General features: G+C 36.0%; 1 protein-coding gene across 11 annotated transcripts in view; it reads left to right on the forward strand.

The window, feature by feature from the left end:
- The window catches only part of pan (transcription factor pangolin), a 63,539-nt gene that overhangs the window by 38,081 nt on the left and 8,716 nt on the right, over positions 1-16,742 (forward strand). For 7 of the 11 annotated variants that reach the window (XM_043213392.2, XM_070282481.1, XM_043213391.2 and 4 more), the window contains one exon: positions 1,192-1,261. In XM_043213392.2, the coding sequence (XP_043069327.1) occupies positions 1,192-1,261 (70 nt within the window). Of the gene's footprint in view, positions 1-493; positions 645-1,191; positions 1,262-15,802; positions 16,280-16,742 lie in introns of those variants that run through there. The other 4 variants (XM_043213397.2, XM_043213394.2, XM_043213396.2 and 1 more) reach the window with 4 other exon arrangements.

Below are 16,742 nucleotides of genomic sequence, written 5' to 3' on the forward strand. Positions count from 1 at the left end.
TAAATAAATATTTTAAATTCTTTTAATAAATAACATTTCCAAAGAAAATAAATACATAGATTCGAAATATTTGTTTAATTTAATTTTGTTTGCTTTCTTATCCTTTAGTTTAACAAATATAAATCAAAAGCATATCTAAAGCGTTAATCCAATTAACACAATAGAGATACCTATTTTTACATACTTGAAAATATAATTTTAATAAATAAAAGCTGATATTGAAATAGCCAAAATTTTTCGTGGTGACTTAATTTTTTTCACGTTTTTTCGTAACGCATAATTCTTATATGCCCCCCTCGGTATAAGATTATAGGTTTTTTAATAAACTCATAAATCTTAATAATTTCAACAATTGATGAAATGTGTCTTTATGATTAATCAAAGTATACATAATTACAATTTAATAATTTGGATGGGTATATTTTCAATAATTCCAATTATTGCCTTATTATATAATGTTTTTTGCGAAACCAAATGGTTATCCCACACCCAGTGGCATGCCTTGGGGCGTGAGGAACAGGCCAAATATTACGAATTGGCGCGACGAGAACGTCAACTACATATGCAAATGTATCCCGATTGGAGCTCTCGTACAAACGCCTCCCGTGGCAAAAAGCGGAAAAGGAAAGATGCCAACGACGGAGGTTAGCCATATTTTCCTAACTTTAGTACAATATAAACTATTTTTAATAAGATCATAAATCAATAAAATTTGAAAAATGTTAAACATCCAGATATAAATAAATTATTAATGTTTACTATGTATGAACTAGTTTATTTTAAAAATATATTATAACGAGCAAGCTCTAAAATCAGAAACCAATTTGAAACACATATTGATTAAAAATTATTTTTTTAATATTAACAAAAAGTAACAAAATTCAAAATTTATCAAAAAAGTTGTAGAAAAAAATGAGAGAAAATTGTCTGCTTATTAAATTATGTAAGCATGCCATTTTTATTCGTTTTCGCATTTAAAATATATTGGATGGCCTATGCATGCGTATGTACGTTTTTATTAGATTGTATTTAAATATATACATATATTTTGTTTATAGGTTCCACTATCGGATCACTTTATGTAATTCATAACTCATATAGTTTCATTCATCTATTCTATATTATGTGACCATTTTATAAGTATATATTATAAATGTTATATGTACATATATATTTTTTTTTGAATTTTAGGAAATAATATGAAAAAATGTCGAGCCCGATTTGGATTAGATCAACAAAACCAATGGTGTAAACCATGCAGGTATGTTTCCATTGAGATAAATTATTTTTATACTGAATATTAAAGTGTTTAAATAATGGGCTTTTCAAGATTCACGCAAGCGTATTTTATTTTAAATAAGACAGGATGTAATCCACGCAATGCAAATGTATAAATTTTATATTATCAATTCCTTTGTATTTTTTTTTTTTTTTTTTAATATTTGTATACCCTTGCAGAGGGTATTATAATTTTGGTCAAAAGTGTGCAACGCAGTGAAAGAGACATCTCCGACCCTATAAAGTTTATATATTCTTGATCAGGATCACCTCCTGAGTTGATATGAGCATGTCCGTCTGTCTGTTTCTACGCAAACTAGTCTCAGTTTTAAAGCTATCGTCTTGAAACTTTGCACACACCCTTCTTTCCTTTGCACGCAGTATATAAGTCGGAACGGCCCGGATCGGCCGACTATATCCTATAGCTGTCATATAACTGATCGATCGGAAATGGTATAACTTTGGTGTTTTTGAAGATAGAAAGCTGGAACTTGGTACATATTTTAGTTTTGGTCAGTTGATCCAACCTAACAAATTTCATAAGGATCGGCCGACTATATTCTATAGCTGCCACATAGCTGAACGATCGGAAATGGTTTTTGGTCGAAAGACCAACTTTGGTATATTCGAAGATAGAGGCTTGGTGTTTTTTTTTTAGTTTTTGGTCCGGTTTTAACTGTAAGGGAACATCAACATTGGCTTCGCCCGAAGTTAGCTTTCCTTTCTTGTTTAAATTTGATATTCTAAGATTGGTCGATATGTTTATTGCCTTTACAGTGTTTCTAGTTGCATTTTTAGGCACTGCTCTGTATTCTATGTCATATAACTGAACGATCGGAAATGGTTTTTGGTAGAAATACCTACTTTGGTATTTTTGAAGATAGAAGTTTGGGACACTTTTTCGATTTTGTATTGTAATAAATTGGATTATATATTCATATTCCCACAAGGATCGGCCAACTATATCCGATGTTTGCGATATATATCCGGTTTTGACTGCAAGGGTATATAAACTTCGGCTTCGTCCGAAGTTAGCTTTCCTTTCTTGTTTTTTATAAATTTTAAGGAATTTGTAAACAAAAATAGTCTCATGCTTGCAGGCTTAACTTTTCATTCTTAAGAAGGCAAAGACAGAATTTCACCGCCGATTCATTTGGGTTTCACCCCTTTTTTTTTATTTTTGGGTCAACTTTCCGTAATAGAGGGAATAAGTAGAGTTGTCACTTTCATACTTTGATTTCCCTCCTTTTTTTACCTATCGAAAATTTCTTTTAATTCCATATAAAAAAATTTTTAAAAATCATTTTCAATACCAATATTTAATACGTTTGAAGATAGAAAGCTGGAACTTGGTACAGATTATATTTTTGGTCAGTTAATTTGACCTACCAAATTTCATAAGGATCGGCCAACTATATTCTATAGCTGCCACATAGCTGAACGATCGGAAATGGTTTTTGGTCGAAAGACCAACTTTGGTATATTCGAAGATAGAGGCTTGGTGTTTTTTTTTTAGTTTTTGGTCCGGTTTTAACTGTAAGGGAACATCAACATTGGCTTCGCCCGAAGTTAGCTTTCCTTTCTTGTTTAAATTTGATATTCTAAGATTGGTCGATATGTTTATTGCCTTTACAGTGTTTCTAGTTGCATTTTTAGGCACTGCTCTGTATTCTATGCTATCCTCTCACTATCCTCGATGTAATTGAAAGGATCAGCTATTTCTGTATGTTGATGATATCAAGTTGAGCTTTTCTTCTCCAATCACTACCTTCACAGTCACTTGCAATTAGACCTTGATGAAGTCGTTTTGTGGGGTTCTGATAATTTCTCTTTCTTAACTGTTGGAACTGTAGGCTATTGACGTTTAATCGTAGTGGGCCTCATATATCCTACCTTTCTTAACCTTTTCAATGTCTGAGGTAAAGGTAACTAGGTCCTTCCGACCCCTTATGGCTACCGATTCGCAAATCAAACCATGTCGAACGTGATTCTTCCGTGTTTTTTGTAAAGAAAAAACTGACATTTTTGAATTTTTGTCGTGTTTTTCGGACTTTGACGCCATTTTTTCGGTACAACTCCCAATAAATGGTATCATTTTTGACACATATCAATATTGTCTCGTTAATTCTGAATAAAACGAGACCAACTTCATTAGGAAATTATGAAAATTGTTGAAGTTATAACGCTTTTCCCAAAACAAGTCAGTGCAATTTTACTAGCCCTCCGAAGTAAAAGTGTGTAAAATAAAGGAATAATGGAAGTGGAACGGCACACTATTAATCCGGAACGCTAGCAAGATTGGACTGACTTGTTTTGAGAAAATCGTTATAACTTCAACAATTTTCATAATTTCCTAATGAAGTTGGTTGTACCGAAAAAATGGCGTCAAAGTCCGAAAAACACGACAAAAATTCAAAAATGTCAGTTTCCTGCGTAAAAATTGTATCTTTTTGTTGAAATAAATTAAAGACCATTTTTTTCAAAAGCTCCAACATTTAACTATTGAAAAACGAAAAAAAATTTTAAAATCTGTTTAAAATTACGCGTTTAGGAATTTTTAAGAGCTAAAAAGTCCCGAAAAACCGATTTTTCCAAATAAATCAAGATTTAGAGGGTGTTTGAAAAATTTCAAACATGGTTTTATACTATACTCGACCTAATGAACAATTCCTACTAGGTCTCTTCAAAAGTTCCTCCAATTTTTCTTTTTTTGTCGCACTGTGTAATTAATATACATATGTATAACAATTTTAGTTTTAGGGGTATTTTAATCTAGAGTCCTAAATTTCGAGGACTTTTTAAAATTCCAATAAATTGGTATGAATTGAATAAATCTTAAAAGAAATAAATCGTTACCATTTAAGTTTATGCGTTTATGTGTTCTGAGCATTTAAAAATTAAATTTTGAACAGGTACCCAATTTTTTTTCCCAATGTAGATCGGTAATCTTTAATATTAATCTTAAACAGTTCCCATTGAAAAGAGTTAACAAAAACTAACATAATCATGACTCCTAATTATACCCTAGCAGAGGGTATTATAATTTTGGTCAAAAGTGTGCAACGCAGTGAAGGAGACATCGCCGACCCTATAAAGTATATATATTCTTGATCAGGATCACCTCCTGAGTTGATATGAGCATGTTCGTCTGTCTGTGCGTCTGTCTGTTTCTACGCAAACTAGTCTCTCAGTTTTAAAGCTATCGTCTTGAAACTTTGCACACACCCTTCTTTCCTTTGCACGCAGTATATAAGTCGAAACGGCCGGGATCGGCCGACTATATCCTATAGCTGCCATATAACTGATTGATCGGAAATGGTATAACTTTGGTGTTTTTAAAGTTAGAGACTTCAAATTGGACACGAGAGCTATTTTTCAAAACATTACGACATGCCAAATTTCATAAGGATCGGCCGACTATATCTTATAGCTGCCATATAACTGAACGATCGAAAATGACCCAGTTTTCGTGATTTTGAAAATAGAAAGCTGAGCAGATTCCATTTTCGGTCAATTGATCCAACCTACCAAATTTCATTAGGATCGGCCGACTATATCCTATAGCTGCCATATAACTGAACGATCGGAAATGGTATTTGGTAGAAATATCAACTTTCGTATTTTTGAAGATAGAAGCTTGGGACTTTTTTTTTTAGATTTTTTATTGTAATTAATTGGTTTTATTATGATGTAATCATAAGGATCGGCCAACTATATCCGATGTTTGCGATATATATCCAGTTTTAACTGCAAGGGTATATCAACTTCGGCTCCGCCCGAAGTTAGCTTTCCTTTCTTGTTTTTTTTTTTATTAAACATTTTCAAAGTTACATTAAAGTATTACACTTGCGTGGATTTTGAAAAATTATTGCATATGCTGCACATTTAGAACAGCTACAAAAATACACAAAAACACCCAGCTCTAGGGTTCGTTATGACATCTAAACGTGAACAAAAATTTCACCAATAATACATGCACGTTATGCAACCCTATAGATTCACTACCGTAACCCTTCGTTCCCAATTTTGTATATTATTATTGCCTTTTATGTTTAGACGGCGACTTTTGGACTTATAAAGACTTAACCATGAATTCAAAAAATCTATTTGAATACGATCAATTTCCTACAATCTCATTAAAAAGATTTAATAAATGACTTTTTTATTTTTTATTTTATTATTTTTTTCAAGTTAAAAAAGACGGACAAAAAAAACTAAGACGTTTTTTCGTTTTTTATTTATTTATTTTTGTTTTTGATTTGTCAATATTTTGGATTAGACTTGTTAAAGTTGTCAATATAAAAAAAAAACAATATAAATCTATTTATACCTTATTTATAACATGGTCTTTTTTCGATACTTGGATAATAAATTTAAGCAAAGCTGCAAAGTAGAGTTTCATTTTGGTATGTACAAAAAATAGTTTTGAAACAATCTTACCAATTCCTAACATATTAGGGGGGGGATATTTGTTTGCTTTTAAAAATAGTTTAACATCAGGACCATTGTAAGATTTTAAAATCGACCTCAATCGACCTTTCAGTACCTCAAATAAAGCAAGTAAGCTTGATAATATTCATATTTGGTATTCACATTGAAAAATTTAAGCTTTTTCTTCTCCACTTATCATTAACAAAAAAAAACAATAAATATTTTCCAAAAACTTTTTTGAACAGGCGCTTCAACAGGATCTCAGCTATGAGGGCAGAAGTCATCATATAACAAGTTTTAAACTTAATCTGCGCTTCTTCCATAGAAATCTTCATAATATACCAATGAATTTGTCGGATTTGATTCCTTTTCCATGTAACATACATACATTCACTCGAATACTATATACCAGAGGTCGGCTCTGCCCGAGCTCTGCCACACACACACACAGAGTAAATGTGTGAAACGTCATTCTCCCAGCCTTTTTTCTGCTATCCGGAACTAACACAATGCGTTAAAATCATATCAATGTATTGGGGTGCCGACCACTGCTATATACCTTTGAACTTATCGAGTTATCAAAAACGCCCGGCCCGTAAAAACCCGGAATAGGCCCGTAAAAGCCCGAAATAGACCTGAAAACAATTTTCATTTGATCGCGCGATTTTTTTACCCTTGCAGAGGGTATTATAATTTTGTCCAAAAGTGTGCAACGCTGTGAAGGAGACATCTCCCACCCTATAAAGTATATATATTCTTGATCAGGATCAGCTCCTGAGTTGATATGAGCATGTCCGTCTGTCCGTCTGTCTGTTTCTACGCGAACTAGTCTCTCAGTTTTAAAGCTATCGACTTGAAAATTTGCACATCCTTCTCTCCTTTGCACGCAGCATATAAGTCGGAACGACCGGGATCGGTCGACTATATTCTATAGCTGATTGATCGGAAATGGTATAACTTTGGTGTTTTTAGAGTTAGAGAGTTCAAATTTAACATGAAAGCTAAATTGAAGATGTTTTTGGCAAAACATTACGACATGCTATACTATATCCTATACTATATCCTATAGCTGCCATATAACTGAACCATCGGAAATGACCCAACTTTCGTGTTTTTGAAGATAGACAGCAGGAACTTGGTACAGATTCTATTTTTGGTCAGTTGATCCAACCTACCAAATTTTTTAACGATCGGCTGACTATATCTTATAGCTGACATATAACTGAACGATCGGAAATGGTTTTTGGTAGAAATGCCAACATTGGTATTTTTGAAGATAGAAGTTTGGGACTTTTTTTTAGATTTTATATTATAATAAATTGTGTTATATTATCATATTCTCATAAGGATCGGCCAACTATATCCGATGTTTGCGATATATATCCGGTTTTAACTGCAAGGGTATTTCAACTTATATCACAATATAACCAATTTATAAAAAATAAAGCTCAAACTAAGTATCAAGCTTCTATCTTCAAAAATACGAAAGTTGATATTTCTACCAAATACCATTTTCGATCGTTCAGTTATATGGCAGCTATAGGATATAGTCGGCCGATCCTAATGAAATTTGGTAGGTTGGATCAACTGACCAAAAATAGAATCTTTACTAAGTTTCAGCTTTATTCAAAATCACCAAAGTTATACCATTTCCGATCAATCAGTTATCTGGCAGCTATAGGATATAGTCGGCCGATCCCAGTCGCTCCGACTTATATACTGCGACTGGGATCGGCCGACTATATATATATATATAAGGAACGAATGGTGGGTGCAAAGATTTAAGTCAATAGCTTTAAAAATGAGAGACTAGTTTACGTAGAAACCGACAGACGGACATGCTTATATCAACTCAGGAGGTGATCCTGAGAAAGAATATATATCCATTATAAGGTCTGAGATGTCTCCTTCAATGCGTTGCACACTTTTGAACAAAATTATAATACCCTCTGCCAGGGTATAAAAACTACGTTTATTTCGCTCAGTGAATGCTCTGCTTTCATTTTTTTCTCTGTTGCGCATACACTCAAATTTTAAACATGCGTTTTGGCTATTCCGGCGGATGGTCAACCAGGACCGAAAAAATAGATGTCCATATTCCTCGATTCTTTTTTTGTATTTTCATAAATATATATCAAAATTTTTATAATCTATTGGATTCATAGCATATCTCAGCTTTTAAAAAAAAAAGCCCGAAAAGTCAAAAAAAGTAATTTTACCTTTTTTTTTTTACTTTTAAAGACATTTTTATGTTTATTTATTTCTCAAGGAAAAGATATGATGTGTTTGCTCTTTTTGTACTAAATCTCTTAATAACAATCTAATAAGACGAGAAAAATTTAAAGAGGGCGAAAAAATGTTCAATTACCACTTAATTTGTATTTTGATTTTTAACTATGTTCTAATCGTACGTTCGCGACCCAAAACATAATTTTATTGTAATTGCTTCGCATCAAATGAAAACAGGTGGATGAAACTTCATGTGTTAAGTCATTTTAGTGCAGTGGTGGGCAAAACTAACACATGTTTAAAATTTGAGGGTGTGCGTAGCAGAGAAAAACAATGAGAGTAGAGAATTCACTGAGCGAAAAAAACGTTTTTTTTTTATTTCATTTTTCGTTACTTCAAAAGTTTGAATGGGCACTAAAATTGAGTATTTTATTTTAAAAACAGCTTTGCTAGCAACATTTCTTAAACAAATGAAAAACTACGCTTCCCTATTTATATTCTCCATGAAGAAAACTTTTTCCAACCCAATTTCTGAGAACATTTTTCTAAGTGGAAAATTTTTGATTTTTAGTTTGGGTTGTCAAATGAATCAAAATGAGAGCAAATGAGAGAGCTTCTAAAAAAAATTTGAGAGTGCTCACACTGTCAGTGTGCCGGCAGCGCAGCGGCAGAATTTCCTACCCTATACGTGCTATGTAAAATAAGAGTTTGCCCACCACTGTTTTAGTGCAAACTATTCTTTAAAAAAAAAATCACGACTTTTCCAAGAATTTTATTTTATATTGAATTTTAAAGTGGCGTACGTTTGCGACCGTATGTATGACGTACGTATAAAAAATAATATTATTAAAAAAAAAATTTTTTTTTTTTTTTTAACAAGCTTAAAAATATTTGTAGATGGATAAAAGAAGTAACAACTGAAATTAAATTAAATGAAAATTAAAAATAAAATTCAAATTTATTTTTCCATTTTTTTTTTTTTTTTTTTTTTTTTTTAACGTTGCTTTTATATCTTGAATCTTCTCTTTGTGAGATTAACAAGAGGTGTATCAAATCTTATATTTTTAACTTAACTAACAGTCATATTGACTGATACGGAGTTAGACGGCCCTAAAAATCGATTGCTGGGTTGGGAGGTCGTTGCGTCTAAGGCGGGATACGCTAGAAACCCGATTCAATCCCCGAGCGAGAAAATTTGGGTGCGAAGACAGTTTTTCTTTGTATGACTCTTTTTGCTTCTGGATTTCGTCTTTCACTGCGAGGATGCCCAGATCCCGGTGGATGTTTTCGTTGCGAACATACCAAGGTGCCCCTGTGATAGTTCTCAGGATTTTTGATTGTGCGCGCTGTATGATGTCTATGTTGCTGCTGCTCGCGTTCCCCCACAGCTGGGAGCCATACGTCCAGATTGGCTTTAGGACTGAATTGTACAGTAGTAGCTTGTAGTCCAGGCACAGTGGCGATCGTGAGTTTATGATCCAGTGGAGGCTGCTGGCTTTCAGTTTTAGATGCATCTTTTTGCATTCGATGTGCTTACGCCAGGTAAGTCGTCTATCAAGGTGAACGCCAAGGTACGTTACGTCGTTAGCTTGAGGGATCTGCATACCGTTTAGTAAAAGCGGAGGGCATGTTTGTCTATTAAGAGTAAACGTTATATGTTTACACTTTTGTTCGTTTATTTTAATGCGCCAGTCGGACAGCCACCTTTCCACTATTGTGAGATGATTAGCCAGTTGGGTTGTTGCCTGCGTTGGGCATCTGGAGCGACTAAGAATAGCGGTATCATCGGCGAACGTTGACGTTGTTAGTTGTGCGCTCGTAGGAATATCCGCAGTATACAAAACATATAGACACGGCCCGAGTGCGCTTCCCTGTGGAACTCCAGCTTCGATGGTGTAGTCGCCCGAAGTAGCTGCGTTGCATCTCACTGAGAATACCCTATTGAAGAGGTATGATTCCAGTAGCTTGTGGGTGTATGTTGGCAAATACGTTTTAATTTTGTGCATGAGTCCGATGAGCCAAACTCGGTCGAAAGCTTGAGATACGTCGAGGAAAATAGCGCTGCAGTATTCTCGTTGTTCGAAGGCTGAGCGTATTTCGGATGTTAATCTGTTCACTTGTTCGATGGTTCCATGGTTTCTTCGAAAGCCAAATTGGTGTGCCGGGATGATATTGCAAGCTTCCAGATGTGGTATTATGCGAGTTAACAAGCATTTTTCAAACAGTTTAGACAAACAAGATAGAAGGCTTATTGGTCTGTATGATGACGGAATTGTGTGGTCTTTTCCAGGCTTCGGTATCATTATAATAATGGATTTCTTCCACTTTTTTGGGAAATAGCCAAGATTAATGATTCCATTAAATAGTTTGCAGACGACCTCTATAGCGCATTTTGGAAGTTCGATCAGCATCTTTGGGGTCAATAGGTCACCACCGGGAGCCTTTTTTGGTTTTAGCCCTCTTATGACTTTTTCGACTTCGTTCGGCCGGAATGGAGGTGCGGCTGGCTGAGGGGAGGACTCTGCCTGAATTACTGGCAGGAGGAATGAATTTGAGGCTGGGTTTGGCTGGAAGACACTTTGGAGATGTGTGGCGAATGTTTCAGCTCGGTCTTCGTTGCTGCGAGCCCAGCATCCCGAAGAGTTTCTTATCGGGGTGGTCGTTTCAATTGGGGCACTAAGATTTGGGTGGGCCCTCCACAGGGGGTACTTTGTGCTTGTTGGCGAGAGATTCTGGATGTACCTCAGCTGTGCATTTTCTTCCTGTTGGTGAAGAGCCTGGTCGAGTGATCGGGTTGCTTCCTTAAGGCGTTGTTTTGAAGCTGGTGATCTGCTGTTTTGCCAATCACGACGCGTGCGCCTCTTTTCTCGCACGAGCTGTTCGATTTGCTGATTAGATTTGAAGTGTTTGTTTCGGTCTACATCTTTCCTATGAGGAGTAGAGATTTTAGCTGCCGCAACGAGTACTTCTTCCAGGGCGCTCGTAGTGTAGTCGATGTCCGATTCCATGTTAAATTCCGGGGCGAGTTCTACGTGGGCACTCACGTACTTTTTGTATTTTAGCCAGTTCGTTTTTGGCATCGTCAGGCTGAAGGGGTGTTCGGTTATTTCTGGGCTTTGAAGAAGCGTTAGAAGCACAGGCGAGTGGTCTGATGATAAGTCCGAAACTGCTTTGGCACTTATTAGATTACGAGGTATGTTTTTTGTCACTGCAAAATCAATAAGGTCTGGGAGTTTTCGTGAGTCTGTTGGCCAGTATGTGGGACTTCCAGGAAGAACGTAGTCCAGTTTATTTTTCACATTTATAATTGCATTGTACAATTGTCTTCCTTTGGCGTTGTAGTCTCCTGCGGCTATAAAACGATCCCCAAGTGAATTGTAGAAGTCCATAAATTGTCCTTTCGAGATTGAGAAACAAGGAGGGCAGTAAACGGCAGCGATTGAAAGGATTCCGTTGCTTGACTGAATTTGTATCGATGTGGCCTGCAAAAAGTTTGTTGCAAACCTTTTGTGAAAATGGTGTTTAATGCGTTCTCTGATTAGATGATCTGTGCGGTAGATTGAGTAGCCTCTTATATGAAAGTTGTATTTGCTTGTAAGATGCGTTTCCACCAGTAGCATAACGTCAATATGGTTTTCGGTTAAGAATTGTGATAATTCTAGTTTATGCCGTGAGACACCATTGGCGTTCCACATTGATATTCGTAGCGCCTATTCCATCATACTTTGTTGGAGGGTAAGCATCATAGTTTCCGTTTTGCTGTGTGGCTGTTCTGGGGCCTGTTGAGCGCTTTGAGAGTTAGGCTGAATTGGAATTTCCCTTCCAGATCGTAGAGCATCGGCATAGGAGAAGTCGTTGGTGGTGTTTAGTGGACCGAATGAGGATCTCGCAACTTTGGCGAAGAAGACGTCTGGCGTAGTTTTTGACGCAATGTACGCATTCTGTGGATTTTGGTTGCGCGTTGCGGTCGCTTGACGCATGCGACTCTTTAACTCCTTATACAGCATACATCCTCTATAGTTTGCTGTATGGCTGCCTCCGCAGTTTCCACATTTCTTCACGGTACTGTCCTTGTTTGTAGTGCAGCAAACGGACTTGTGGGCGTCCCCGCAGACTACACAAACAGCCCGAAGTGTGCAGTAAGACCTTGTGTGTCCATACTCTTCGTGGACTTCGTTCTTCTTCAGCGACCTGCTTTCTGGCTCGAGCTCGACCTTGAAGAGGGGTTGTGGCTTTTTATCTTTATTTAGAATGTTAATAACATTCTTGGCGGCGAAGCCCTTTACTTTAAGGGCGGTTTTTATTTCCGCGACGGTAACATCAGGTTCTATTCCCTTTACTACCACTTGTAGGCCCTTACTGCTTTTTAGCTGGTACGTGTAATAGTTTTTCTGTACAGTGTCCAGATATTTGGACACGATTCGGAAGTGCTCTTCAGTCTTGGTTTGCACCTTTGTTTCATGGATGTTCCCTTTGATAAGCGGAACAATATGGAAGTTGTCACCGTTCCCGATCAACGACGCAATTTTGTTGACCAGGGCACTCGAGCTTTTTTCCCTAATATAGATTGGAGGGGGCTTGGATTTTTTTGCGGTGTCTTGGGCTGGTTGGTTTTCCTCAACCTCCGCCAGTAGGGCAAATCTGTTAGTAGTGGATCTGCCTGGTTCTTTATCGATATTCAGGACACGGTTAATTTTTGTTTTATTGCCTGCCGGATTACTCTGCCGGCTAAGCTTGCGCTTTATTTTGATGTAGCGGTCCATTCCAGTCTGTTTGGCCGTTGCCGCTTTGGCACTTTCCGAAGTTGTTGTTTTTGTACTCGCTGTAGTCGTTGACGTCGCGGTACTTTGAGTTGCAGAGGTTTTCGCTGTTGTTGCAGAAGTTGTAGCGCTGCTAGTTGTTGGTGCGAAATTTGTTTCCGATATTGGAGGGGGGGTTTTACACTGCGAACTCCATGACGCGGGAGTCGGAGTGAGCAGAGCGGGTGAGCAAGACCGTGCCCTTTGGGTTTCAACGGTCAGGAAAGCCGGGTTGCTTATAATCGCCGATTTTTCCACTTCGGTATCGCGGGTTGAAAAGTAAGAGTAGAAGCCGTTTCTTTGGTTCACTGAACTTCTACGCTCGTTCTTTTGATCGTTGCTCAATAAGCTTATTGCGTGGCTCTTATTTTTTTTTTTTTTTTAACAATGCACTAGTTTTGGTTTAGCACATCACAACTGTTATAAAAAGCTTGTCTGTCGCTTTTAGTAAATTATAGTTCAGCGTCTTTTCGCTTATATTGGGTTACCCTAGTTTTTTGATTAGCTGTATTATGGTGCAGTTTTCCCGGAGCTCGGACAAAGCACTTCCGCTCAGTTCGGTAATTAAACTTAAACTGACAATTGATCCAATTTTTTCATTTAAAAAAAAAATTTGGTGAAAAATGATTTTTTAAGAAAATATAAATTTATTTATAAAAAAAAATGGTAAAAAAAAAAAACAAAAATTTTATATGGGGAAAAATACCCCTACCCGTACGTTCGCGAACCGTACTTAATTTAATTTAAAAAAAAACTAATGGAGATATTTAATTGGGAATAGACTCGATAGAAAGCTTCATGCCTCTATTTTAGAAGTAAAGTTATTGCATTAAAATATTCCATTCCAATTCGCAGATTTATTGATTTTGCTAGAGCAAGCCAAAACCGACTTCCATTTCGCGTACGTTCGCGACCTCATGTTTTTTGCCAATATTATGAAAATGAAAAATCCATTAGAATCATAATTTACACTAAGAAAAGAACTTACCAAATCGGAAACAAAAAAAAAAAGTATCAGAAAATGTTTTTTTCTTTAATTTTTTGGCACTAATTGCGTACGAACGTACGTTCGCGACCCCAGGAAATGCCCATATATAGTTTTTATACCCTTGCAGAGGGTATTATAATTTTGTCCAAAAGTGTGCAACGCAGTGAAGGACACATCTCCGACCCTATAAAGTTTATATATTCTTGATCAGGATCACCTCCTGAGTTGATATGAGCATGTCCGTCTGTCCGTCTGTCTGTTTCTACGCAAACTAGTCTCTCAGTTTTAAAGCTATCGTCTTGAAACTTTGCACACACCCTTCTTTCCTTTGCACGCAGTATATAAGTCGAAACGGCCGGGATCGGCCGACTATATCCTATAGCTGCCATATAACTGATTGATCGGAAATGGTATAACTTTGGTGTTTTTAGAGTTAGAGAGTTCAAATTTGACATGACAGCTATTTTTGGCAAAATATTACGACATGCCAAATTTCATAAGGATCGGCCGACTATATCCTATAGCTGCCATATAACTGAACGATCGGAAATGACCCAACTTTCGTGTTTTTGAAGATAGAAAGCTGGAACTTGGTACAGATTATAGTCAGTTTATCCGACCTACCAAATTTCATAAGGATCGGCCAACTAAATCCGATGGTTGCGATATATATCCGGTTTTAACTGCAAGGGTATATCAACTTCGGCTCCGCCCGAAGTTAGCTTTCCTTTCTTGTTTTTTTATGATCCAAGTGTGGTGGTGAGGTACCCAATAATGGTGGCATGTCGGTGGTAACTTGTCACCATGGTGCAAGTCGTAGGGTCCGTACAAAAATCTGAACGGCAAAAGATGCCGTTAGTCTGTACATTTTCCGCATACAGAATTAAGGAAAACGTAAGAAATACAAAAATTTTGAGCTTTTAATAAAATTTAATTTTTTTTGAGAAAGAGATGTTTACTCGAGCCAAGTTCGTATTTTATCTGGTATCCCTAAAGAAAATCATCTTGGCCTCTTACGTTTTACACTTTTAAATAACGTTTATTTAACTAACTCACTAATACTTGTGGACGCCGATGACGTTAAGCGTTGCCTTCAATATAAGTTTAAACGTGCCCAATTTGAAATTCAATCCGATTTGGTTACCTTTTAAAATAGAGATTTAATTGAAAATTAACTAAAGCTTAATGGATCTTGGAGTCCCAGATTTAAACATAAAATTTTTCGACCATATTTCTACCATGATTAAAAATGCAAAGGGTGGGATTCGTTTTACTGAAAGATGTTCTAAAGAACACAATCTTTACACTTTACTTTCGAATCTATCCCCGCGATTCGAGCCGTCATGCGGCCAGAGTCCCTCGGCCCCTGTCCCCTGTCTTCTTTTAAACATGAGTGTGGTTTCCTCTCACTATTTAAAAAATGTAAAAATAATTTACAGAAAATTTTTAAAATTGAAAAAAAAGCAAGGTGTTTTGGTATATATACCAATATACAAGGTATATTATATTCAAGGTATACCCTTGAATACCTTCGCAGTAAGGCAAGGCCACCTCTGGGTTAATATCGCATATTCATCTGTCATGTTTTTCGTTTGAACGATGTAAATAAATATGTCGTAACACGTAATCCCATTATTGTAATTGGATTAATAACCTGTAATTGATCGGAGATCCTGAACGAACAAAATCGGTCGATTAGGCTATTTATGGGTAAGGTATATAGACGTGACTATAGTATACACGGGCTATATTGTAAGTCCGTGGTAATCAGCAGACTATACCTTTATAACATATAAATTTATTTTCTGTCTTGAGTTATATCTTATTTATTTATTTTTCATGTCTTTTCATGTTTTATTTTAAGAGTAACGGGTGTATCGGGTACCTCCTTGTCGGATCAGCCGACTGAAACGATTTTACTTATGAATGAATAAAATAAAGTACACCTACAAAAATGTATTTAAATTATATTAAATTATTTCTCACGTATTTGACTATACTTTCTTCTTTTTAATGCTGACACTTGACCTTATTACTTTTGGACTTTTTATTGACATACGCTTTGAAACAAATATAGTCCAAACTTAAGTGTCATTTCAACTGTAAACAACAATAGCAGCAACGTTGGCATCAACAGCAATGCATCAGCTAATACCGTTGGTGTTAGCATGTTAGCGCCGATTGTAAGTGGAATAGGGGGTACCGTAATGTTACCCAACTCCTCATCTTCGTCCTCTTCATCATCATCCACCTCGTCTTCCCATACACATGCACAATTGATGGCTAGCAGTAATGGAAACGGAGTTGCATCTTTGAATGGCATATCATTGACCGCTGGAGGCGGAGGTGGTGCAGCGAGCGCATGTTCTCAACAGTTGTCGCCACAAGCACCACCGACATATGTAAACTTGTAAATGCTCTTTAAAATAAAGTATCTGATGATTAAGGATAAAAATAAAGTAATGAAAAGATGAGCAAAATAAAAAACTTCAAGGTGCCTCAACTGCGAACTAGTAAATACTAGATTAAATCTACTATTTTAATGCATATCAGGGTTTGTCTATTATTACCTAGCAATAATCTTTGGCGTACATTAGATACATACATAATAATAATGTATGTGCATGAAAAGAAGTTATAAATACCCATATCTAAAACTTTTTAAAAAATGACATATATTTTTTTTTAGTTTTATAACAGTATTGTACAAGAATGAGCCATGATTTAAAAAAAATATCAAATAACGGGGGTACACTGGTCTAGAAAAATAAAACCGATTACAAGCGAGCTTCCTACCTTTTATTAAATAAATTTTCACTCATAATTTTTTTTTAGGTTGAAGATAGTGGGTTATGTTTGTTTTCCATATTTTTAGTCTTTCATAATATTTTTTTAAATATACATTTAAGAAACTTTCAAAATTAAATAATTAAAACTTGAACTCACATAATAATAATACACGGCACCGGAAATAACCAGCTACCAAACATGTTTAAATCAAACCAAAGGGTTTCAAT

Source organism: Drosophila bipectinata, chromosome 4 (assembly GCF_030179905.1).
Source record: "Drosophila bipectinata strain 14024-0381.07 chromosome 4, DbipHiC1v2, whole genome shotgun sequence".
Lineage (NCBI taxonomy): Eukaryota > Metazoa > Arthropoda > Insecta > Diptera > Drosophilidae > Drosophila > Drosophila bipectinata.